Source organism: Lutra lutra, chromosome 4 (genome assembly GCF_902655055.1).
Source record: "Lutra lutra chromosome 4, mLutLut1.2, whole genome shotgun sequence".
In the NCBI taxonomy this organism is placed as follows: Eukaryota; Metazoa; Chordata; class Mammalia; order Carnivora; family Mustelidae; genus Lutra; species Lutra lutra.
The window spans coordinates 117,691,753-117,718,184 of NC_062281.1; the positions used below are offsets into that span (position 1 = coordinate 117,691,753).

Here is a 26,432-nt window from a genome sequence, read left to right on the forward strand (position 1 = left end):
TTAATAAAATGTGGTACATACAAGCAATGGAATATTACTGAGTAATGAAAAAGATGAATTTTAATGATATACCCTATAACACAGATAAGCCTTGAAAACATAATGCTTACTGAAAAGTTCCAGTTACAAATGACCACATACTGTATGACTCCATCTATATGAAATGTCCAGAATAAGCAAATGAGTAGCAAAAGAGAGTAGATTAGTGGTTTCCTAAAACTGAGGTTGGGGGCAAGAAAGAAAGTTACTCCTAATGGGTACTGGCTTTAAGGTTGATGAAAAGTCCAAAGAAAGATCAGAAGTCAGAGGTTAGAAGGGAGGGAGAATTAACAGGTGGAGCACAAAGGATTTTTAGAGCAGTGAAACTATGCTTTATTATATCAGAATGGTGGCTATGTCATTACACATTTGCCTAAGTCCACAGAATGTACAGTCTCAAGACTGAACCCTAACATAAACTATGGATTTGGGTAATAATGATCTGTCAATGTAGGTCCATCAATTGTGGCATATGTACAACTGTGGTGGAAGATGCTGATAATGGGGGAAGCTATGCATAACTGGGGGCAGAAGACACATGGGAAATCTCTACCTTATGCTCTATTGGCTATGAACCTAAAACTGCTAATTTAAAAAGAAGCCCATTTAAAAAAAAAAATCAGTAGTTGGGTAGGGAGGGATGAACAGGTAACAGCACAGGGGATATGGATATACAGGGGATATGGATGAAGATATATATATATCGGTGGAGGAAAAAAAATATAAGATAAAATTTACCATCTTAATCATTTTTAACTGTACAATTCAGTGTTAAGTACACTCATATTGTTGTGCAACCATCACCACCATCCATCAGCATTCTTTTCATCTTCAAAACTAAAACTACACCCATTAAACAATAACTGCTCATTCCTTCCTCCCCTCTGCCCCAGCAACCACAATCCTATGTTCTGTCTCTATGAATGTGAATACTCGAGGTACCTCACACAAGTGGAATCAAACAGTAATGGTTTTTTGTGGCTTATTTCATTTACCATAATGTCCTCAAGGTTCATCCATTTTTGCAGCCTATGTCAGCATTTCTTTCTTTTTTTTTTTTAATTTTTTTTTTTTTTTTTAATTTGACAGAGAGATCACAAGCAGGCAGAGAGGCAGGCAGAGAGAGAGGAGGAAGCAGGCTCCCCGAGAGAGCAGAGAGCCCGATGCGGGGCTCGATCCCAGGACTCCGAGATCATGACCTGAGCCGAAGGCAACGGCTTAACCCACTGAGCCACCCAGGCGCCCCAGCATTTCTTTCTTTTTTAAAGCTTAATAACATTCCACTGTAGCTATACAGCATTATTTTGCTTATCCATTTATCTGTTAATACATGGACTGCTACCCTCCAGCTACTGTGAATAATGCTGTAAACGTGGGTATACAAATCTCTCTCAAGACTCTGCTTTCAGACCACCTGATTCGCTCAGTAGATAGAACATGTGACTTGTGATCCCAGTGTCACTGAGTTCAAGCCCCACTTTGTAGAGCTTACTTTAAAATAAACACACAAAACAATAAAGACCCTGCTTTCAATTCTTTTGGTAAATACTCAGAAAGGAAACTGATGGATTACATGGTAATTCCATGGTTAATTTTTGAGAAACCACCATACTGTTTTTCACAGTAGCTGCACCATTTTACATTCCCACCTATAGTGCACAGGGTTCTAAGTTCTTCATATCCTCACCAACACTTGTTTTTTTCTGTTTTCATAGTAGCTATCCTAACAAGGGTGAGATAAACCACAGAGGATTTTTAAAAAGTGAAACTATTATTTATCATCTTAGGATGTTGGATACATAACATTATACCTTTGTCAAAGCCTACAGAACTTCACAGCATAAGGAATGAGCCCTAGTCTATGCGACTTTTTTTAAAATTTTTTATTTTTTTGAGAGAGAGGGACTATGAACAGGGTGGGGGAGGAGTACAGTGAGGGCAAGGGGAAAGGGAGAGAGAGAATCTTAAGCAGGCTCCGCATCCAGCCTGGAGCCCCACATGGGCCTTGCTCTCACGATGCTGAGATTATGACCTGAGCCAAAATCAAGAGATGGATGCCTAACCAAGTGATCAACCCAGGTGCCCCATCTATGCAATTAAAAAAAAAAAAAAAATCATTGAGAAAGTCAGAGGATCCCAAGAAAGAATGCAGACTGAGATTAAAAAAAAAAAAAAAAAAAAAAAAAAAAACCTAACAAGTTCACTGAAGGGAATGGAGGGAATAAATGGTGCTGACCTAAGTAACTTTGAAAATTAGGAGTCCATAGAACCAGAGGGAAAAGGAACTGCATATAAGTACTGTACTCTAGTTGATAAAGTCGTTCCGCAGAGGGCTATATGTTAATAACTTTGATATTGCTATACTACATCTATACTGAAAAGGAACAATTAAGCAAATGGATGGTGGCCAAAGGGAGTTGTCCCAAGTGAGAATTTACAGATAAGCAAGAAGGGGCTAGATGAATACATATACAAATGGACTGGTGTTAGAGATACCATTAAATATTTAATGTAGACACAGATTATTACAGAAATATTTATAGCTACAGTGCACCTACAGAGTTTAGTATATACATATGTATTTCTTTGTTTTATCAGCTGAGAGAGAATAAAAGAATAAAATTACAGTAACAACCACATCTACCACCTGTATCTTGGTCTCTAATACCGTTTTCCAATAAAAGGAACCAGAGCTCTTTGGAGAAATGGTTGGTTCTAGGACTAGGACAGAAAATACGCAAGAAAAGCCTGGACCATCTTATAGTCCAAAGAAGTAAAGTTGTTCTTTAAAAAAATCCTTATTGGAGTGCCAGGGTGGCTCAGGTGGTTGAGCATCCAACTCTTGGTTTCAGCTCAGATCGTGATCTCAAGTCCTAGGATCGAGTCCCATGGGATCGAACCTCATGTCCAACTCCCTGTAGGTGGGGAGTCTGCTTCCCCTATCTCCCTCTCCTTCTGTCCCTCCCTGCTGGCACGCACTCACGCATGCACGCACGATCTCTCTCTAATAAATAAAAAAATAAATCTTTTTTTTAAAAAGTCCTTAGTGGTGGAAGGGTGTTATAGGGACACAGCAGCCAACTGAAAACGCTCCCAATGGCCAAAGCTGGAACAATCTGAGCAAAATAAATGAAGTAGCATTGGATTATATCCTTGAATCCATACTGCTATAAACAAATGAGTAAATTAATAAATGGGGAAAAGATAAATTTTCCATGCAGAAGAATTCCAAATAAACTATGCAGCTACTCCAACCATAAAAAAGGAGCATAACTCCCTTCTTTTTAAGTGTGGACTACAACAGTGACTTCCTCCCAAAGAATACAGTATAGAAAGAGGGGGAAAAGACAAACCATAAGTGACTCTTAATCTCACAAAACAAACTGAGGGTTGATGGGGGGAGGGGGTTGGGAGAGGGGGTGGGGTTATGGATATTGGGGAGGGTATGTGCTATGGTGAGTGTTGTGAAGTGTGTAAACCTGGCGATTCGCAGACCTGTACCCCTGGGGATAAAAATATATGTTTATAAAGCTGTAAAAAAAAAAAAAAAAAAAAGGAAGGATGAATACCAAGTTTTGTAGCAACATGGACGGGACTGGAAGAGATTATGCTGAGTGAAATAAGTCAAGCAGAAAGAGTCAATTATCATATGGTTTCACTTATTTGAGGGAAATTGGAAGGGGAGGTGAACCACGAGAGACTATGGACTCTGAAAAACGATCTGAGAATTTTGTTAAGGGGTGGGGGGTGGGAGGTTGGGGGCACCAGGTGGTGGGTATTGTAGAGGGCACGGATTGCATGGAGCACTGGGTGTGGTGCAAAAATAATGAATACTGTTATGCTGAAAAAATAAAAAATTAAAAAAAAAAAAAAAAAAGAAAGAGGGGGAAAAAATAACTACAGTGAAGAAATCCAACAAACACTACTTCAGCCAAGTGAGCAAAATCACTATCAACTGTAATAAATTCTGTTGATACATACCTTTGAAATGTGATGAAAATGGCATACGATCATCCTCCCCAAAACCCATAATCCCAGTCTGATCACATATAAAAACATCAAATTCCAGCGGAGAAACACCCTGAAATATACCTGACCAATACCCTTCTAAATTCTCAAGGTCAACTACAAGGAAAGTCTGAAAAAAAAATGGCAGACAAGAAGTGCCTAAGGAAACATGACAATTAAATGTAATGTGGAACAGAAAGACATTAGGTAAAAACTAAGGAAATCTGAATAAATTATGGATTTTAGTTAACAATAATATACTAATATTCATTATTTGTAAGAAATGTACCATTCTAATGTAACAATTTAAAGAAAAGAAAAGCAAGTGCCAGTAACACCAGGCTGATGGTCTCTAACTTCCTGGAGTCAATTTTATAGCTTGGTATTATATCTACATGACTAAGAGAGCTGGGTCATTACAGGAGATCTTTATTATTTCCAACATCCAGGAAAACTTTCTCCTCACAAAATAAACTTCTGGACTTCTATTTCAGTACCCCTTCCTCAGTCCTGGCAGTGCCTTCCTTCACTCAGCCTGAGGTTAGGTAAACTTCAACAAGCCAGGAGCATCAATTCTGACCATTATGCAAAACACCCATGTATTCTGGCAGGTGATGTCGCCAGGGCAGGATATGGCAAACAAAAGGTGGGCTATAAACTCCAGATGAGACACAAAAGCCCTTCACCACCAAGCTCTTAAAATGACAGTGGGCCATATTAGACTCTGAAAGACCTCAGCTCTAAAATACCTGCTTCAACACTTCTATTACAGCTTTTTCTTAACTCCCTTGCTATTATTCAAATATCCATAAATAAATAAATATATATGTGTGTGTTTGCCTCTACAAAGCAATCATTAATTCACTAGGGACAGACATCATAAATTCTGTACTTTGGGACACCTTACACTTATTCCACTTTTTCCTTTGTAATAAAAACACTACTTTTGTTCAGGTGGCAATGTGCCCAGTTTTGGACAGTGAGACCTAAGGGGAAGTTTGTTGTAGAAACTGGGAAAGCTTTTGTCTTCCTGACAAAGGGGCAGATATATTTAATGTTGTTCCTCTTTTTCTTACTTACCCGCCCCCCCTTTTTTTTGGCATTAAATACAGACATGATTTTTGAAGCCGCAATCTCCAACTGAGGGAAAGTCCAAAACAGTCCTGAAAGTGCTAACCCAAGCCAGTGACTGCTCAAGTCACTGGCTTGGGTTACAAGATACAAGACTATCTTGTTGTATAAAACAAATAAAATATTTGTTTAAGCACCTGTTAAAAAAAAAAAAACCAAGTTGTAGCCCCTAGCACCATAAACACCAATGATAAGTGTGACTTCAAAAGAAAGATACCTTCTGAGCTTTCACAATAGGACTGGAAAGGAGGTAGAAGATATGAACAATGCCAGGGGGATCTACTAAGCAAAAAACCTTAAAGGGATCAAAAACTTCAAACAGCCCAAACCCTAAACTTAATAGGTAGGGCATATCAGAACTCAGTATGCCCTAATCTTGAGAGACATCTTTCCAGGATCTTGGGATAACAAAATACTTAAGGAAAGTCTCTAACATGAAAAACAAGAACCAAAACTAGCAAAAAGGGGAGGCTACAAATATTATGCAGGGATAAGAAAACTAAACACAATAAAACAAAAAAACCTATTTTTGGTATTCACAAAGAACTAAGAGAAGATTAAGTAGAAGATGCTATGTTAAAAGTATATTCAGAAAAAAAAGGGGGCAATTAAAAAAAAAAAAGTGCATTCAGAAAATAGAGGCTCCTGGGTGGCTCAGTCAGTTAAGCATCCAACTCTTGATTTCAGCTTACCTCTTGATCTCAGGGTCATGAGTTCAAACTCCACACTGGGATCTACACTGGGCATGGAAACTACTTTAAAAAAGAAAAAAAAGGGAAAAAAGTACACTGAAAACAACAACAACAACAAAGAACAGCTCTTAGAAACTAAAAACACAATAGCAAAATAATTAAAAACTCAATGTAACAATTTTCAGTTTCCAATAGTAGCAGACTAAGTTTTTTGGATCACCTATCACTATTCTACTGGATTAACAACTTTAAAATATGGATAAAAATATATTTCAAAAATGTAAAGCATCAAAAGACAAGTCAAGATAACAAGGAATTACAAAGTCACAAGCAAAAAATGAGAACTCAAAAAGGGGGAGAGAAAAGCATATAAGCTACATTTGACCTGAGGATGTTTGCCAATCCTGAAAATCAGGATATTTGTTTTGATAACACAGCACAAGATATGGGGGCAGAAATTAAAGCCCAACAATCACACAAAGGAATTTCTAGCCCTGAATTTGTTTTAAGATGGTCCCAGACTAGGAGTGACCCCATAAATCCTATACATAACATAGAATACCACAAACTAACCGTAATGGATGATTGCCACACACAACATGTTAAATGAAAGAAGACAGATGAAAAAGAATATATACTGCATGAATATATACTCATGTGAAGTTTTAAAAACCTACAAAAGTAATCAAAGGCAATACAAGTCAGAATAGTGGTTACTTTTGGGCAGATATTTACTTGAAATGGCATGAAGAAACTTCTGTATCCTGATCTTAGGGGCAATTACATGAGCATGTTGATTTAAAAAAAAAAAAACAAACTTAATTTTGTACATGTAAGATTTGTACACTTTAATGTGTGAATGTTTTATCTGAATGAAACTTTTAAAAAATGAAGGTAAAAGAAGGTCATTTTCAGATTTGAAAAGTTAACAAATGTTGATTATATTCAGCCTTGGCAAGCAGTACTAAAGATGTTAATTTAATTTAGTTCATGATCTAAGTCTAGAAAGCTGACTCAAAAGTTAGTTTGCATTTTTGTATTTTTTTTTAAAAGATTTTATTTATTTATTTGACAGAGAGAGATCACCAGTAGACAGAGAGACAGGCAGAGAGAGAGAGAGAGGGAAACAGGCTCTCTGCTGAGCAGAGAGCCCGATGTGGGGCTCTATCCCAGGACCCTGACATCATGACCTGAGCCAAAAGCAGAGGCTTTAACCCACTGAGCCACCCAGGCGCCCCTAGTATGTATTTATTCAAAAGCTATTTAAAATACCATAGCTGTTTCAGGTTGCCTAGGTGGCTCAGTTGGTTGGGCGGCTGCCTTCCGCTCCAGTCATGATTCTCGGGTCCTGGGATCAAGTCCTGCATTGGGCTCCCTGCTCAGTGGGGAGCCTGCTTCTCCCTCTCCCTCTGCCCCTCCCACTGCTTGTACTCTCCTCTCTGTCAAATAAATAAAATCTTTAAGAAAAAAATACCATAGCTGTTTCAATAATTTTGATTTATATATATATATATATATATATTTTTTTTTAAAGATTTTATTTATTTATTTGACAGAGAGATCACAAGTAGCAGAGAGGCAGGCAGAGAGAGAGGGGGAAGCAGACTTCACGCCAAGCAGGGAGCCCGATTCGGGGCTCGATCCCAGGACCCTGAGATCATGACCTGAGCAGAAAGCAGAGGCTTTAACCCAATGAGCCACCCAGGCACCCCTGATTTTTGTATTTTTAATGGAAAAAATACTAATCACCACTAACATTCATCAAGAATCTCTCAGAATCAGCACTTGTACTCACCAAAAACCAATCTTTTATGTTTTCCCTATTCATTAAGTCTCAGACAATTTACATTATCCTTACATGACCAAGAGAATGTTAACTGTTCTCATATTCAGAATCCAAAGGGTCAGGGCACCTGGGTGGCTGTCAGTCAGTCAAGTGTCTGCCTTCGGCTAAGGGCACGCTATCAGGGTCCTGTGAAGGAGCCCCACCTCAGGCTCCCTGCTCAGCGGGAAGTCTGCTTCTCCCTCTGCCTCTCACGTGTGTGCTCGCCCATGCACCCTCTCTCTCTAGTAATTAAAAAAAAACTTTAGAATCCAAAGGGTCATAAGATATGCTATCACTAAAAAATAATCATTTGTTCCCAAACAAGGAAATGAGAATTCCAAACCTAAAAGAGAAAAATTTCATATAAGTACAATGAGTTTTATTTCCAGATTATAAAAACGATCCGTAAAGGGGCACCTGGCTGGCTTAGTAGAGCATCGACTCGATCTCAAGAGTCATGAGTTCACGTAAAAACAAACAAAGGATCCCTAAAGTTAAATAAAGATGTAAGAAATATACATGCTGGGGGAAAACGCCTAAATACCCTTAGTATTCAAAACATAATCTGATGAGTTATAGCAATTCATTGATTTCCTCATTCAACAAGTATTTCAGTGCCTATTATATGCCCATTCCCTTTGTACAAATTAGGTATACAGCAAGGATACAGCAGGAACAAAACAGATGACTTATACTCTGGAAACAAAATAATGGTGTGGGAAAAAAAGGAAAATCTGACTCTATATAAACATTTCTATTTTTTTCAAACTACAACAAATGAGGCACTATTAAAGTCTGATGATTAGTTTTCTAGAAGAACTTAAGGAAAAATGGTTCCTAAGCCCCCCAAAATTAATTAACTAATCTGGATTCAATAGGCACATTTTACAAAAACTTTTATTCTTAGTATTCTAGATTTCTTTCTCTTGGGCTCTATACAAATTCTAAATGCTGAATCCTACATTACAAAAAGCAATCAGATATCATCTTACAATGCCTTACAGCAGCTTCCTATGGTGTAAAAGAGGTGGTTTTAAAGAACTAGTCAATAAAAATCCTGTAAAAGTAATCACAGAATACAAATTATAGGAAAAAAGGAAAATGCTTAAAAAGCACAGGTGACAATATTAAAATTAACTATACCAACAGATTTTTAAGCACAATTTGCAATTTTAAAGCATCTACCATTCTACCACCAATTAAAGGTGATACCTCAAAATATTCCAAAATATCTTTATTATATGAGAATATCAGTGAATAAATCAGCACATGAAGCTATTTCAGAGCAAAAGTGTAGGATCAAAACTTACTACATTTACCAAAGAACACCTCTCAGCCTCAGAAAAAGCACTGGAACTAAACTGATATGGAAGTAAAAATATTAACTCATAGATAAGGGAGAGAAGGGAAAACAGTATAAACAAACTGCAGAAATAACATGTATTTTAAAAACAGAGCTGGTATCAGGACCAGTAACACTGTTAAAAGAACAAACACCCTTCAAATATTCTTGCAGAGGTGATAAAATCAATAAACTTTCACCTTTTATTACCCAGGAGGATTCTTCCTTCTGCCGCCAAAGTATTCAGAAGGAAGAAATAATTCCTTCTATTAACACAAACTACAACTTCCTTCTGTAGATTTTTAAATGGTCTAAAAATCAAGTTTATTATATGCTAATAAATAAGTAACACCTCCCCTTCTGTTCATGAATGTAAATCAAGCACTCAGCCAAATCAGCCTCTTAACCTGGTCCCAATCTACCCTGCATCACTACTTTCAGCCATCCCATATACTCAATTTCAAGCCAAACCTAACCACTACACTCAAGTCAGTCCAACAAACATTTACTAAAGATCTGAGTAGCATCAGGCTCTATGCCAGGCAGTGTGCTGACAGGGAAAATACAGCAATGAATCAGACAATGATTAAGCAATGAATAAGACTCGATCTCTGCCCTCTAGGAACTTAGGCACGTATATGCAAAATCTTCCTTATTCCAAAGCCCACGCCAAGTATCTTTTTGTTATATCTGATATACATAGCTTGGACTAACACATGGAATAGCTTTTGTTTCCTATAAAACAATATCTTTATATAATCTTTTCCCACTAGTTTTTAATACACTGTAGGTTTAACTATGTTCCCCAAAACAGAATTTTTTTTTTGCTGAGCTAAAAATGTTTAAAAGACTGAAGACTAATAAATAAGACAGCACTTGTAGGTGCCAGAGTTATAAATTACCATTCTCTTATTTTCTGCCTGCAAACAGGGGCTCATTTATAGGAAAAAGTAGGTAAAATAGATTTGTTTTTAAAAGATTTTATTCATTCATTTGAGAGAGAGTAAGCATGGTAGGGGGGGAAGAAGAGGAAGAGAGAGAAGCAGACTCCCCGCTAAGCAAGGAGCCCCACATGTGGCCTGTTCCCAGCACCACAACCTGAGCCAAGGCAGATGATCAACCGATTGAACTACCCAGGCACTCTGGTAAAAAAGGTTTTTAAGTGTCCAGCCAAACTCACATTTTTAGACAGGGGGAGGAAGAAAGAGTGTAACTGTCCCAAAATAAAGGTAGGGAAGAGGACTGGAACTGAGTGGTTTAAGGAAGCAGCAAATGCATTCATTTCACTCAGCAGCAAATCAAAGGCCATTCTCCAGCTTCTACCTTAATATAGTCAGGATAAAATGGTGGCATAAACAGGTGGTCTTGATTAATTCTCAGCCTCCTTAACTAAGAACAAGGGCTGTAATACAATGTTGAACACGACAATTTCTATAAACAAAATGGAATATAACATACTTTTATCATTACTACTTTCCAAAGGTTTGAATGTACAAGAAATAACTATAACATAAAGTGGTAGTCCCATAAGAAAGATATTATCCAGAATGTGTACTCTGGAAAAAGGGGGGGTTTCAGAGGAACTGATCAACAGAAGAATTTCTGGACAGTGATGTCAACACAGAGGAGTATTTTGGAGTTAGGAAAGAGTATCACCTTAAAATGACTCTGTTTCCTCACACAAGGACTGATATTATAAACCTTCATAAATTTCACCATACATTCACAGTACTTCCCCATAACAGACGCTCAATAGTTACTTTACTGTTTAATTTAAATTCTTACAGCAATTTCATGGCCTTTGAAAAAAGCAATACCATTAACCTTAATTAAAAAGGAGTTTTCATTGTCAAACTCCTCCACACGGGTGCACAGATTTTTAAAAAAACGTGAAGTAATGCTCAAGTCAATAACAGAAATAGTCTAACCACAATGGACTGAAATGGAACTACACTGCTGTTTTCTAGACAAATCTATTAATGTGGTCTAACATTTCATCAGCTATTTTTGTAGTCACATCACAGAGCTGTAAGTCAGGTAAAGTCAAAGAACTCCCTTTAGGTCAGTTTTTCCCCAGCTGTAAAAGTTTTTGAACCAAACAGTAAACCTTAACTTCATAATCTTGGTTTCAACTTATTTGGACATTCTCGAACTGTTATCTAGACCACTTAATCTATCATCACCTACAAAGGTCTTCAGAACCATAAAGACTTCCTCCAGGATGTACTTTTTAATCAGTAATCAATATCCTAAGTAATGAACTATTAATTCAATTGGGCAAAACATGCACGATCACCTGCAGGCATTGTTTTAGTCAGTGAAAACAAAGAGATTAATCCAGTTCTATACTCCAAGACTCTTAAGTCTGGTACACTTACAGCACAGATATATATATATTTTTTTAGATTTTATTTATTTATTTGACAGAGATCACAAGTAGGCAGAGAGGCAGTCTGAGAGAGGAGGAAGCAGACTCCCTGCTGAGCAGAGAGCCCCCAATATGGGGCTCGATCCCAGGACCCTGAGATCATGACCCAAGGCAAAGGCAGAGGCTTTAACCCACTGAGCCACCCAGGCGCCCCCAGCACAGATATTAAATAAATGCTATAAGAACAAAGAAGCATTAAGGGTTAAGACTGGGGGTATCCAATGAATCTATCATCCAAAAGAGCATAAGTGGGAGCATCTGCCTTCAGCTCAAATCATAAGAATATAGGCCCAGGATCAAACACTGAGTAAGGCTTCCTGCTCAGCAGGGAGTCTGCTTGTCTCTCTACTCCTCTCCCTGTTTATACTCTTTTTCTCGCTTATACTCTTTCAAGTAAATAAATAAAATCTTTTTTAAAAAGGGAGCATAAGTTTTATCAAATGCATTTAACTAATAATTTAACGAAAATAACAATGGCTTTTAAATTACATACTCTTAAAACTAAGGGCCAAAAAGCACACAGATCAGGAAACTAAGGCATAAGAAAGGTTTACAAGACCCAACAAAATGAGGCGCCTGGGTGGCTCAGTCGTTAAGCCTCAGCCTTCAACTCAGGTCATGATCCCAGGGTCCTGGGATCAAGCCCAGCATCTGGCTCCCTGCTCTGAGGGAAGCCTGCTTCTCCCTCTCCCACTCCTGCTGCTTCTGTTCCATCTCTCGCTGTGTCCTTCTCTGCCAAATAAATAAATAAAATCTTAAAAAAAAAAAAAAAAGACCCAACAAATTATGTGAGATATTGGAAGCTACCTTCTAGCTTCCAGAAGAGTCACCTCACTTCCCTCGGGGAGCAAATTTCTGAATAAATCATGATATGCATTTAATGTGCTCAGCCATATTTTTTTCATATCTATATACACACTCACAATCCATACACGGGTTTTTTTTCTGGCAAAATTTGTCTTCTCAAACCATCATAAAAGTATCTCCTAATAAATAAAACTTATTGACTGAACACAGAATTTCTCCAACTCTAATTTTCTCCCTTGTAAAAGGGGCTAATAATTATAAAATCTGATTGTGAAATCACTGATTCATATTTGGCCTCTTTTTGATCCAACCATTCTTCCTGTGATAATTAAAAAAAATCAACACAATAAACAACACTTAAGATGCTATCTTACAATTAATTACATTGCAGCCTGAAGAAACAAAGACACTGTCATCTCTTTGTTTGATATCACCCAGGACACAGAACCCAGAAGTCTCTAGCATATATTCAATGTTTAAAAGCTCATTTGGAACACCTGAAGTACCTTAAACCAGAGCATAAATCTAGTACGAGTTAATTCGTATCCCCTCAAAGTCTGACATAACCCATTAGTCTATCACTATTAGTTCTCCCCCAGAGTCAGTATAAAGTGGTTCTCTATTTTATTACTTTATTCTCAAATTTAACATAAGACTTAAGAAGCATTAAAATATCAATGAAACTCCAAAGAATATAAAAAAAAAAAACTTAAGTTTCAGAGCATAACTGCATTCATCGTATTTTTGTAACATGTTCCCAATAATTAAACCTATGGGATAGTAACGTGATCCTACACATGAAATAATTAGAACTGGTTTCTAAAATTCAGAATTTCAAGAGAACTCTCCCAACCTCAAATTCCTCAATGACAAGAGCACAGTATAGGTGTTTGTTACAATCCACTGGAAGCACAATATCCTTATTCAAACCAGAACAGTAAAAACAGGAAGTCCAGTCAAAATTTTCTAAGGTCTCTTCTTGTCCTAACAATAGCCCTTTACACCAACTTCTATTTATTTAAGGTTTAAGCATCAGATGATACTAGGTGATCCTCTATCATTTAGTTTCTAACAAATATTTCCCTCAAATCCAAAAACCACTAAAAACTTTAAAACATGGTGCACTAAATTTTAAGAGGAAACTTAATTTAAAATCTTTTTTCATAATTTCCAAAGGATACAAAACAATTTTTAGTTATCAGAAATTCCCATCTCTTCTACAGTTTACCTTTCCAAATTGCTAAAAAACTATTCAAATGCTGAAAGTAACCAAATTACAGGAGACGGTGGGGGACTGCTAATCACTTCTGAATGTATATTCTTAAATTATAACTTAAAAAAACTTTTAAAAATCGCATTTTAATCTTCAGTAAAATACTGTTTCTCCTTAAAACTGTTTTTCCGTAGTATGATAGAAAGTGCTTAACTCTAAAAGTTAAATCTAAATATTACTCTACTCTTCCTATGTGTACTTTAAAAGAAATATTCTGAGTACATTTTTGCTTCCTCTGAAACGTATCATTTAAAAGTATTTTCTAATTATAAAAATGAAAAATCTACTTTAATTGATGACGCACTATAATCAATTACAAAATGTACAAAATCAAAGAGAAAAGACCAATAATGCCTGAGAATCTAAAGGGTTAAATTTTACATAATTCATTTACTATATAATCCTCTCTAATGTAAGAACAATTAATGCTATCTAAGAAACGAGTGTCTGAGTTATTTTCTCTTGAGTAGTGTGTTTACAGACTGGGCAAACACTTGTCGTGAACGTTGCAGGAGATTCCTGGGCTGGCTAAGTGTTCTACTAGATGAACTCCAAGTCTCTTTCAGTTCTAAAATTCCCACCGTGTGAGTAAGAGGGGAAAAATAACCGAAGATAACATTTGCCCTTCAATGAACCAATCTACCTTCATTCGCATCCTACATGCTCCTGTCGAGACCACGAAGTTCTTTCTCCCCTTTCTCTGGGTTTCACCAGACCCTCGTTAACAAAAGGCACGGAAAGTGTGCACAGGTGGGATAAAAAGGGGAGTGGCTGAAACCAAGCAGTTCTCGGGACAGCGCCCCCATGCCCCGGGTCCCTCGGCTGCACCTGAGAAATCACTGCCCTCCACACCTCCACCCTTTCGAAGCTGCATCGCGAGCGCATTCTCCGACCTATTACCGTCCACCCGCACCTTGGCCAGACACTGGGCATTGTCTGAAACCTTCAGCGTCCAAGAAAGGCGAGGAGAAAAGAAAGAAAACGGGGAGAACGAGTGAAAATAAAGAACAGCGGAAGGGGAAGTAAAGCAATCGGGAAGCCCTACGCTCCTTTTGGCAAAATTGGCTTCCCCGTCGACCCATCAGTTTAATTTAGATTCCAAAAGCAAACCTTCACCCCACCCCCAGCCCAAGGGAGCAGCCGGGGATAGCCCAGCCGGAGTCCCCAAAGCCACGCGCGGGTTCGGGGCACACAGACAGCGAGAGGAAAATGGGTTTGTGGGCCGGGCCTGGCTGGCCGGAGGCCGGGCTCGAAACAAAGCCGCCCGGCTCCCCCTACCTGGGGCGAGGGCGGTGGGCGGGGCCTCGAGGCTCCCAGCGCGGTCCTGGCCCGGCGACGCCCTCGCCCCGGGGACCCTTGCCGGAGCTGGGGACCGCGGTAGGGCCCCTCCCCGCCCGGGAACTGCGCTACTTCGGGACAATGGACCCCCTCCCCGCCTCCGGGCGGAGAGATTACAAAGGGAGAGGAGCGCCGCCCGGCAACGAGCCAGGCGTCCGGAAAGTGAAGACCGAGGAGGGACAGGGAAAGGGAGAGGGTGGCGGCGGACGCGGGAGCCCGCGGGCCGCTCCACCCGCCGTCCAAGGCGCTGCCCTCAGCCCTACCGCAGCGACAGAGGCGGGAGCGCAGACCAGCAGCCACTCAACCCCGGCCGAGAGGGAAGAGGGGTCTGCACACAAAGAAGAGTGGTACCCCCGCCCTCCGCTAGCGCCAGGGGCGGGGATGGCCCAAAGGGCTCTGGGCGCCGACGGTCAGCGGCGCCTGCCCAGCCCGCGCCCCTCGCGGGCCGGAGTCCGCGCGGCGCCCCTCACCCGGACTCACCCACAGCTCTGTGCCCCAGCTCATGGCGGAACTTGAGGCGACTCGGGCCGTCTGGCGGCTCTCCGTCTGTCTGTCGGATATGTCCTTAGTCTGTTCGACCTCCCACTGGCTGGCCGACGGGCTCGCAGCTCCGCCGCTCTGCCTCCGAAGGTGCCGCCACCGCCGGGCTCCCCAGTGAGTGAGAAAGACGCGACTGGAGAAGCCGCCGCCGACGCCGCGTCCCCGCCTCCCAGAGCCAGCAGGGAGGGGGCCTGGGCCGAGGGGAGGCGGGACGCGGAGAGGGGAGGGGGCGGGGCGCGGTGCACCCTGGGATCGTGGCGGACCCGCGCTAGCCGGGCCTCCGCGGGCGAATCCCCTAGCGGAGGGGTCTTCCACTTTGTTGGTTCACCCGCTAGGTCTCTTCCCGCCTGCGCCTTGGGGCTCGTACAATTCCACCGCCGTCCTCCACTCGCATCTGTGTCTCCAAGGGGGAAGGGAGAGAAGGGAAAGACGCCCACCACCCTTCTCCACCCTGAGACCCCTTAGATGAGGCAACTCCAGTCACCCTTCCTGCCTCTTTCGCCCTCCACCTGGGAGAAATCCTGACATAGATGCCTCCTACAAATCCTTGGGTTTACGTAGTCGGACATTTGTGGTAGGTTTTTTTCTTTAAGTCTTGATTGGTAAGGTGATCTTGGGAATCACCAAAATGTGTAGAGGTTGAACGTCAAATGTGAAAGCAACGTGCCCCGATTCTGTTTTTAATAAAATATTGCAATTTTATAAGTTCTGTCAGGAAATCGTAAGAGGCAGATCTTTCAGCATTCATTTTAGAATGTTGCCATAACAAGAGATGAAAGACACGGACCAATGCGAGGCGAGCTGTCACCTGCAAGAAAGAACCCACCTTGCCCCAGCGGTGGGTTGTCCCCGCGGAGGAATGGGCACCTCGTCTGTGGCGGCTGAACGGGAACCAGATTCCTCTCCGGTAGTGCAAAGAGCCTCCTGGAACTTCAGGGACCTCTCACTCAGAATATGGGACTCTTGGAGGCAGGTCCACCATTTCCTTTTTCCTATGTGGAGTTAATTTCCCGGCCTTTCTGAGCAATCATTAACTGCAATCAGCCAGTTTGGCGGGTACTATTAGATACCAGATACACTAAGCAGCTCCTAACATATGCTTTAGCATTAATTGCTGGTCTCCTAAACACACACACACGCCTCAGTCCAGTCACTAGCACAGCACTCCTCAGTGTTATGACAGCTGAGTGTCTTCAAGTTCTCCAAACCGGAGTGTCCGCATTTGAAACTCCTCCCCTTCTACGGCCTGCTCAGGTGCCCCAATCTCTACCACTTGAATCCTTGTCCTTGCTTGGCTGTGATCCCTTTTGGGGTGAAGAGGCAAATAACCTGTGCCTTCCTGACAGGCCGCCATTCTTGCTGAATTCTTAGCCTCCTTTCTCGGAATCCAGCTTGAAGTACACAAATACTCTCCTCCAATAGCCAAGTTTTAAATGCTTAAGTATGCCATTCAGTGAAAGGTATGTAAAGCAGTGACTGCACACTTTCTTTTTCCAATATTTTTCTATACTGCCACTATTTAAAATAGAATTCCTTCAATATTACTTGGATCACCTAACACAGCTATCCATTTCTCCTCTCTTTTCCTCTCACTCCCTAGACATCATGAATGCATTTAGCAATTACAAGTAAGATTAGTAATGGAAAATATAGTTATAAAATGGATGTCTCATTATTCAGAACCATTCAATACTAAGGTTTACTGTATCTAAATATTGTCATAAAAGTTAAGACATGTGGAGCCTAATTTAAGCCAAAATTGCATGCTTTCCCTTTAAAAAGTAAAATAATCTACCATTCACATTGAAGATTATCCTTAACCATACTGTTACACAATTTCCCAAATGAACATGAAGTCTTATCTCCTAGATGAACACTTTTCTTCTCCCAAAGTTTCTGAACAGAACTCCACACTTAGAACAATTCATTTCTCTCCAGAAAGTTAGATTTTCCCCCAAAAATTTCAAGGAAAATTTCTGTTACACTACATTGCTATAAAATTTAAACATAATTCATATACCCAACTTAAATTGATGATATTTTAAATAATTATTTGTAACTTGCAAAATTTTATATTAAAATTCACTATTTACTTCAACAGTCTTTAGGCAAAAATTTGTTGTGAAAACTATCACAACAAATGAATAAGTATGTTTTGTGTTATATTTTGTTATAAAAATAATAAATATTAATCAGCTTCCAAAGTATTCCTTTCTATAACCAATCTCTAAAATAGTATAGGTACATTTTAGCTAACAAACATCTAGAGGTGTTTTACACACACATATATATTATTAGTATGGCAGTTCATAAGAATGTTGTGAGGTTTTATGGGGGGTTTTTTGTCTGTTTTTGTTTTTTTGAGAGTGTAGGGACAGGAGGGGTGGGAGAGCTGAGGGAGAGGAAGAGAAAGAAACTTAAGCAGTCTCCATGCTCAACACAGAGCCTGCTGCCTGGATCTCAGGACCCTGAGATCATGATCTGGGCGGAGATCAAGAGTTGGATATTTAATTGAGCCACCCAAGCACCCAAGAATGTTGATTTTTGACATAAACCGAATCCACTGGGTTTTAAATTATTCTTATATATGTAAGATTTTTTTCTTTATGGACCCATGACAAGGCACTCTTGAACAGTTCAAACACATCATTTTTCTCTCTAAAAAAGATAAAACAAAACTTTGCATCTTGAAAGCAAAATCACTTTAGTATAACAGCAGTTTATTATTTTATTTCAGATGCTACTACCCCCAAGTCATATTTTGCATCATTAAGGGATACAAAATTCTGTCAAAGCAATTATCTTACACCTTTTTGCTATTTGACCTATTTTGGTAATCTATTATCACAGAGTTTCTGTTTCTTTTACAGTTTTTATAAGGTAATCAACACTAAGAAGGAATGGAGGAAATAATACTATTTTAGCTTTCTCCACATAGTTTTGTTTTGTTTTTTTAGATTTTATTTATTTATTTGACAGACAGAGATCACAAGTAGGCAGAGAGGCAGGCAGAGTGAGAGGAAGAAGCAGGCTCCCTGCTGAGCAGAGAGCCAGGGATCTATCCCAGGACCCTGGGATCATGACCTGACCTGAAGGCAGAGGCTTTAACCCACTGAGCCACCCAAGCGTCCCTCTCCACATCGTTTTACAATGCAGCCACTCTGAGTAAATTTGAAAGAGCTCAAATTACACAGACTCATTAGCAATTTTAAAAATTATTACACTGTATTATTACTTTTTATTAATTATGGAAAATAATTTTTATTGAATCCATTTCTTTTCAGGCATATATTTTAACTCTGCTCTATGATAAGCCATTGAAGTGTTACATTTTCTTTTGCGTATTTTTATCTTGTATTAATTCAAATGTAATTTCCTTTTACAGTTTCTTGATTATAAACATTTAGCTGATGCTCTTTCTAGTTTCAAATTTTCCCTGCATGAATTCCCTTATTAAGTCAGATTGTAAAAGACAATTCTTCACGGCTGCATTCTAGAATATAGTATAATTTACTAGCCCAAATACATCAACCTTCAACCATAAACCAGTCTCTTGTCTTAAACCTAAATTTTTGCAAAAGTTTATCCCATATATAAAGTTAGTAATGTGAAGTGTTTTCAAAGAAAAAGGTAAAACTTTATATCAATACCTCGAATATGGAAAGCTATTCTCAACATACATGTTTCAATGTCCCACTGATACATGGTTACCAATCATATAGAATTTCCGCTATTGAAAGGAAATCTCTAGTATAAACAATAGCAACTCCTTTCTTGCCATTTAAGTGTTTTAAGATTATGTCTTAAAATTACAGCAAGTGTCCACAAATAGAATCATTATCAAAATAGGTAGGCCAGAACAATCAAGCTAAAACTATTTTAGGAAGAATATCAAGACGATGTACTTGGCAGCTCCATTTCAATGCTTTGAATGGAGAACCACAGTAGAAGCAAGATCATGCCAGAATGCAGATCCAGGCCAGCCAAATGAAGAATGGCACTGACCGAGTTAATAGTCATCACTGCCTTCTGCACTGCCAGTTTTCCTAACCAAAAGTTTGGCAGAAATTCAAAACTTCGAGAGGATAGTTCAAAAGTGGCTCACTGAAGAAAAAGAAAGAAAGAAAACCACCTACTGTTTTGTCTTTGGAGATTCTGCTGTCCATTACTGAATCTAGTTGAAGCATTTTATCTACTTCCTTAATGAAACCTGGCAAAAAGAAAAAAGTAAAAAAACAAAAGACAGAAAATTTTATGTAAATCAAATGGAATAGATTTGTTTAAAGAGGTAACTCATTTCCAATTTTCTATGATGATTGATTCTTTCCCACCAGTTATTATAGAACATGTGACTTGAAAAGCATTTAGGTGTTTATTTAAAGCAAATTCTCTTTAGAGTCAGGAGACCTTGTAGAACAAAAGTTACATACAGGTTTCTTCAGGTGATTGGTGCACCTTCCCAAATCCATTCAAAATTTCCGTTAATTAAACTCTTAAAGAATTCATTGGTTTTTGTTTTTATTTTTTTGTGGGGGTTTTTGCCTGTGTTGACAAATTTAAAAACACATCCATTAACAAAAAGAACACCTCGTTCTCTATTTTCTTTTTATGAAATCCAATCAAGTATATCATATACACTTGTAGAAATAAAAACAGCTTTTACAGGCTCACAAGAGCCAACTGTTAAGTTTTCAGGAGTTTTGCAAACACATTGTTAAAAACATTAACTCAATATCAATCATAGTGAAAGTACTTCCACCATGGAATTGGCAAATGCTAAAAATTAGGGCTGTCTTTTCCCTTGAAGAAGGGATTATTAAACATCAGCACACCACTGTTGAAAGCCTATACAGGTTAACATTGAGGGAAATGAAAATTTACCTTTAGCTACTAAGGAGAATAATTCTGGAATGGAATGATGAATTTTAATTTTATTGACTCCATTCAGATGTATCTGGGATACTAGTTTCTAACATAACTTTTCCTTCATTTCCTGTGTAACAGAATCATACCTATCATGGTAATCATTGTTTCTGCTATTTTCCTATTTGGATTCTAATGTTTGTAAATCTTCGTCGTTTGATATTTACTACAGCATGTTATTTATTTACTAAAAAGTCATAAGTAACAAATTGCTTCCTCTATATCAGGATATTATGCTACCTATGACTCAATGCTTAATATTATTTTTGTTGATAATAAAGATGATTTAAATAATCAATAATGAAAACTTACCTCTAGACTGATTCTCTTCATCCTTGTCCAAACCCAATTGGCTAAAATTTTAGTGCTGATTTTAAGGACCAAAATACCCCAGATTTTAGATATCTTAAGTTCTTTGAAAGTTACATAATCTACTATATGTAAACTAATGTAAGTTTTTATTTTAATAACCATTGCATTGTAACAATACAGTTTTTACCCCTTAAATAAAACAGCAAGTTAAAGCCACTTATTTTAAAATAAGCCAACAGATAACCAATTTCTTGTTCAACTATTAGAATTTGACTTTATCCTGAAGGGCCTGGTCATATAGCTATAATCTAGGTCATCTCTAATACAGGGCATTCTAGAGAGAATTAGTTGGAGTAGCTTCCTATGAATCAAAATTTTCCATAGAATTGCCAGATTTAGCAAATAAAAATACAGGACTCCCAGTTAAATGTGAATTTCTGTTAAATGTGCATTTCTAAATATTAAATAGGACATACTTATACTAAAAAATTATTTATTTGTTGCTATCTGAAATTTGAAATTTGAATTCAACTGAAATTCCTGTATTTTATCTGGCAACACTAAGTATTCAGGATAATCTTAGATTAAACACCAGAAATAAGGAACTCTTAACCATGAATTTTGGCCATGAGTCTGAGGGAGTTGGTGAACACTTAAAATCGGATATAAAAGATTTTTAGGATCTCCTGGATGGCTCAGTCAGTTAAGCATCTGCCTTTGCCTGGGGTCAGGATCCCAGGGTCTTGGGACCCATCTCCCCCCAGCATTGGGCTCCTTGCTCAATGGGGAGCCTGCTTCTGCCTTCTGCCCCTCCTGCTTATGTTCTCTCTCTCCCTCTCTCTCTCACAAATAAGAAAATATTAAAAAAAAAAAAAGATTTTTAATAGATACGTCTGGAGCATTTCTTGAGAACAGAAACATAGCTTTTATCTGTGGCTTTTTTTTTTTTTAAGATTTATTTATTTATTTATTTATTCGACAGACAGAGATCACAAGTAGACAGAGAGACAGGCGGGGGTGTTGAGGGGGCAGGGGGAGCAGGCTCCCCACCAAGCGGAGAGCCTGATACGGGGTTCGATCCCAGGAACTTGGGAATCATGACCTGAGCCAAAGGCAGAGGCTTTAACCCACTGAGCCACCCAGATGCCCCTATCTGTGGCTTTTCATGAAGAATTTGCTTCTTAGAGAGTTTTGAAAAATTTTTGCCTAAGAAAGTTCAGAACAATGGGTAGAAGATGCTATCGCTTTTGTTTAATAGAGAGAGGAACTTTCTGCTGTGTGTTTATATGCACAGAATAACTCTGAAAGGACACACAAGAAGCTGGAAGGAGGGGTTACCTCTGGAGGGGAGAAAAAGGGAGACTAGAGTGAGAAGTCTCACTTTTCACTGCTCTTCTTTTATACCATTTCCACTTAACTTTATTATATTGCCAATGTATTACCTATTTAAAAGGAGTTTAGAATTAAAAATAACAGTGGCTAGGCCTTACTCAAGGCCTATTAAGTCAGAATTTCTAAATTTCCAGTGGTTGGGCCATGATATTTGTATGTAGTTGTGTCTCATATTTTTAATATGAGATGTATTTTGATTATTTTTTTAAAAGATTTTATTCATTTATTTGAAATAGAGAGAGCCCAAGCTGGGGGGAGATGGGGAGAGGCAGAGGGAGAGGGAGGAGCAGGCTCCCCACCGAACAGGAAGCCCAATGCAGGGCTCGATTCCAGGACCCTGGGACCATGACCTGAGTCAAAGGCCCACTCCTAACCAACTGAGCCACCCAGGCACCCCTGATTATTCATCAAAATCACACACATACTGTTCTATGGCATTTGCCAAAAAAACAACTAACACAAACATGCACACTCTACACTGACACAAATACCATCCTTTATATCTCCGAGGAAAGACCCAGAAAATGAATGACTCACTTCAAGCTACACTGGAGAGATTCTGTTTAGAACTGATAGGGAGTGAGTCAAACCAGTCCACACTCAGGGGTAGGGAGACAGGAAACTGCTCAGTGTTTAAGTTGAAGGCTCAGGAATATGGACTCCTAATTAATGTTTTTGGCCCCTAGAGTATGCAATGGGGGTAATTGAGCAGTTGCTTGTACCTCTATTAAGTAACCTACCTTTTCTGCACTTCTAGCGGGGGAGGCCAGGAGTAGCAAGGACCTGCCACTCTCGGAAATTCTTGCTGGCATGGTAGGAGTTTGCCCACGTGCAAAGAGACAGCCCCACCTGTTCACAATTTACCTCATCCTACCCACTACCCAGCAAACATCCTTCAGTATTCATGGACAGACTACAGTTCTTCAGGATTTAATCCATTGTCCCTAGCTAAGTGTGCAGAGCACTGCCTGAGTTGTTTGCCCCAGGTCAATATCAAGAAACCGTGTCTCTTCTCCTCTCATGTTTCTCTCCATTTCTGCAAACTTGGCAGCAAAGAATTTTTTCATAGGTAAATATATAATTTGGCGGGGGAAGTTTACTTCCCGATTTTAGTGTTCTATTTCTGGTCCATTGTGTGCAGAGGAAAGGAATGCCACAAATGACTAGACTGCATCACAATTTATGCAAAGCATTTGCTTTCATTCACAAAAACAGCTCTAGCCATTATTATGAACCCATATGGTAGAAAAAGGGTGCCTGGTATTCTTTCATTCAGAGTAGTCCTGGGGCTTCTTGGAAATTCATCTTCAGCCTCCAAATTGGGTAATTTCTGAGATCATTATGACTATTTCACTTATTCTTTGGAAGAGGGAGATTCAATTTTTTCCTCAGTAATACTAAGTATTTTGTTTGTTACAAGGATTCAGATGATTATCCTAAAATCCTTTTTTAATAAAAAGACATTTTTAATAAAATGAAATATTAAGGATCTGTGAATTTTTTCAACATGCAAGAACCTTCATGATATGGCCTCAAACTGTCTCGCCCCCTGTCTCCTACCATTCTGCCATTACTCCCAAACTCCATCATATCCAAATGCACTTAGTTCCATTACTGCCTGGGTACCCTATCATGCCTTGGTACACGTGTTCCTCTCCGTCTGGTTAACTCGCATTCTTGAAGACTGACTTCACATGTGATGGGTCCGAGAAGCCTTTTGTGAATCTTCCTTTCCTTCTTCTTTCCTCTCCTCACGTTGTACTTGGTGCTCCTTGGTATGTTCTTATTGTTCTCAGTACCTACATCTAAACAGATAATTCAAGTAAGTCTTTTTACTTGTCTGTTTCCTCTGAGCTCAGGACTATTCCTGGCTCAGAATAGGTATCCAATTAATATTTAATAAATGAAAATGAAAGGTTCTCAAATAATAAAATTCACCTTCTACAGAGCTTTAGGGTTGACAATAGATGTAAGGAAATCATATTTTTAGGATTGGTCTTCAGATTCTTTTATATCAAATGCTTATATCCTGTTCTTATTTGCTTCCAAATTGCCAATAAACTAGAATTAAAATGTGATTTAAAAGAAATCTTAAAATGAAAATTATTTATAAAATGATGTTCTTAATTGTACTCTTTTTTGTATAGAAAAAGAATTGGTAGGAGCTAATTATTTTAGATTTGTAAAGTGCACAGAAATTTTTGTACATTTTCTAAAAATGAATAAATTCTCCCAAACTTGAAAGTTATTTTAAAATTTCATGTAAAAATGGTATCAGTTAGTTACCATTTTAAAACTTGTTCAGAAATACAGGTCAAAAGGAACTCTTTAAAAATTAGTAAAAAGATTTCAGAAAAACCAAAGCAACCATGACAGCCACTTTCCTGGAAAAAGATCAGCAGAGGTGAGTTAAGTGTTTTGTTTTTGGTTTTGTTTTTTAAGATTTTATTTATTTATTTATCAGAGAGCGAGCGCATGCACAAGCAGAAGAGCGGCAGAGGAAGAGGGAGAAGCAGGCTCCCTGATGAGCAGGAAACCAGAAGCAGGGCTCCAACCTAGGGCCCTGGGATCACAACCTAAACCAAAGGTAGACACTTACCCAACTGAGCCACCCAGGCACCCCTAAGTGTTTATTAAAGAGTGAATAATCCTCAAAAAGGAAGTGAACTTAAGGCTTTTTTTGACGTATGGAGAAAGTCAATTCAATTATGACTCCCAAACTTCTAATCTAAACATTTTATCTTTTGCTATTTGTTGTTTTCCCGAAGAACTATTCTTGCAGATATATAACATAATTAATCAATACAACATATTTTAATATATTTAAGTACAAGAGATAATTTGGCAAAACTTAAATAGAAAGACAGCCAGATAAGGCCATCTGTGAAAATACATAATCACAAACTCAAGAAGTAGTAAACAAGTTAATCTACATTCAACTATAAAAGTTATAAAGTACAGAAATAATTTTAGAATACAACACCTCTTGTTTAAAACCACACGATTAGATTTTTTAAATTACAAATCTTTTGAATGTCTGGGAACAGTATTCATGGTTGGTTTGAGGTGTTTTTCATCTTTTTTAAAAAAAATATTTTATTGATTTATTTAACAGAGAGAGACAGAGAGATCACAAGTAGGCAGAGAGGCAGGCGGGGGTGGGGAAGCAGGCTCCCCCTTGAGCAGAGAGCCGGATGCGGGGCTCGATCCCAGGACCCTCAGATTATGACCTGAGCTGAAGGCAGAGGTTTAACCCACTGAATCACCCAGGCGCCTCAAGGTGTTTTTCATCTTTTTCCAAGGCTACTATGAAGAGGTAAAAGACAAAATACTTGATTTTATATTGTTGTGTTTGTTTTCAAACCATTGAATGTGTTCATGTTTTTCCAGCTTGATGGTAACACCTTCTCAGGTTTGGATCAGATCAGTCACAAGGCAGATTAATACCGGCTTTGAGATTGATTGACTTTAAAGTGTCACCAGGATCATCTCTAAGCTATATAATCTGCTTAGCTTCAAGCAAATTGTTTATCTTTTACTTTAAATTCCCTTAAGAAAGGAGAGTTTTAAACTCTCAGAAAATGCAATACCTTTGGAATAATGATGAAATTATCCCCCATTATAATCAAATGTGTTTAGGTTTTGTCAAAACCATGCAACTGTCTATATATTAAAGTATTTTATTTTTATTTTTTTAAAGATTTTATTTATTTATTTGACAGACAGAGATCACAAGTAGGCAGAGAAGCAGGCAGAGAGAGGAGGAAGCAGACTCCCCGCTGAGCAGAGAGCCAGATGTGGGGCTTGATCCCAGGACCCTGGGATCATGACCTGAGCTGACGACAGAGGCTTTAACCCACTGAGCCACCCAGGTGCCCCTATTAAAGGATTTTAATGGGATTTTTAAAATGACTCTTTTTCCAGAAAAACTCTACCAAAGGATGATCTTTGCTAAAATGGATATATTCTACTTTAAACAAACCTGATAAAGCTTTTAAAAATCTGAACATAAAACACCCATGTTGGCACTGAAGAGTAGGAAAGCTATAGCCTCTTTATCAAATGGTGCTCAATCAACTGGATACCCATATGGAAAAAATAAATCTTGACCTCTACCTCTTATAATTCATAAAATTCAATCCCAGGTAGATTTTTAGCTCTAACTATGAAAATTAATATAGTGAAGCTTCTAGAACATATCATAAGAGATTATCTTCATGATGTGATGTAGGCAGAAATGAGTTAAATGGGATACAAAAAAGCACTAACCATGAAGGAAAAAATTGGCAAATTAGTGTTCATTAGTATTTCTCAAAAAGTGCTTTTGAGAGAATGAAAAGAAAAGCCCAGAACAGGAGAATATATTAGAAATACATATATCC

General features: G+C 38.7%; 1 protein-coding gene across 5 annotated transcripts in view; it reads right to left on the reverse strand.

The window, feature by feature from the left end:
• Window positions 1-23,701, reverse strand: part of FNBP1L (formin binding protein 1 like) — a 105,739-nt gene extending 82,038 nt beyond the window's left edge. For 3 of the 5 annotated variants that reach the window (XM_047725874.1, XM_047725871.1, XM_047725876.1), the window contains exon 1: window positions 15,364-15,647. In XM_047725874.1, coding sequence (XP_047581830.1) covers window positions 15,364-15,387 — 24 coding nt within the window. In that variant the 5' untranslated portion in view covers window positions 15,388-15,647. Of the gene's footprint in view, window positions 1-15,363; window positions 15,648-23,696 lie in introns of those variants that run through there. The other 2 variants (XM_047725872.1, XM_047725875.1) reach the window with 2 other exon arrangements.
• Window positions 23,702-26,432: the final 2,731 nt, after the last annotated feature.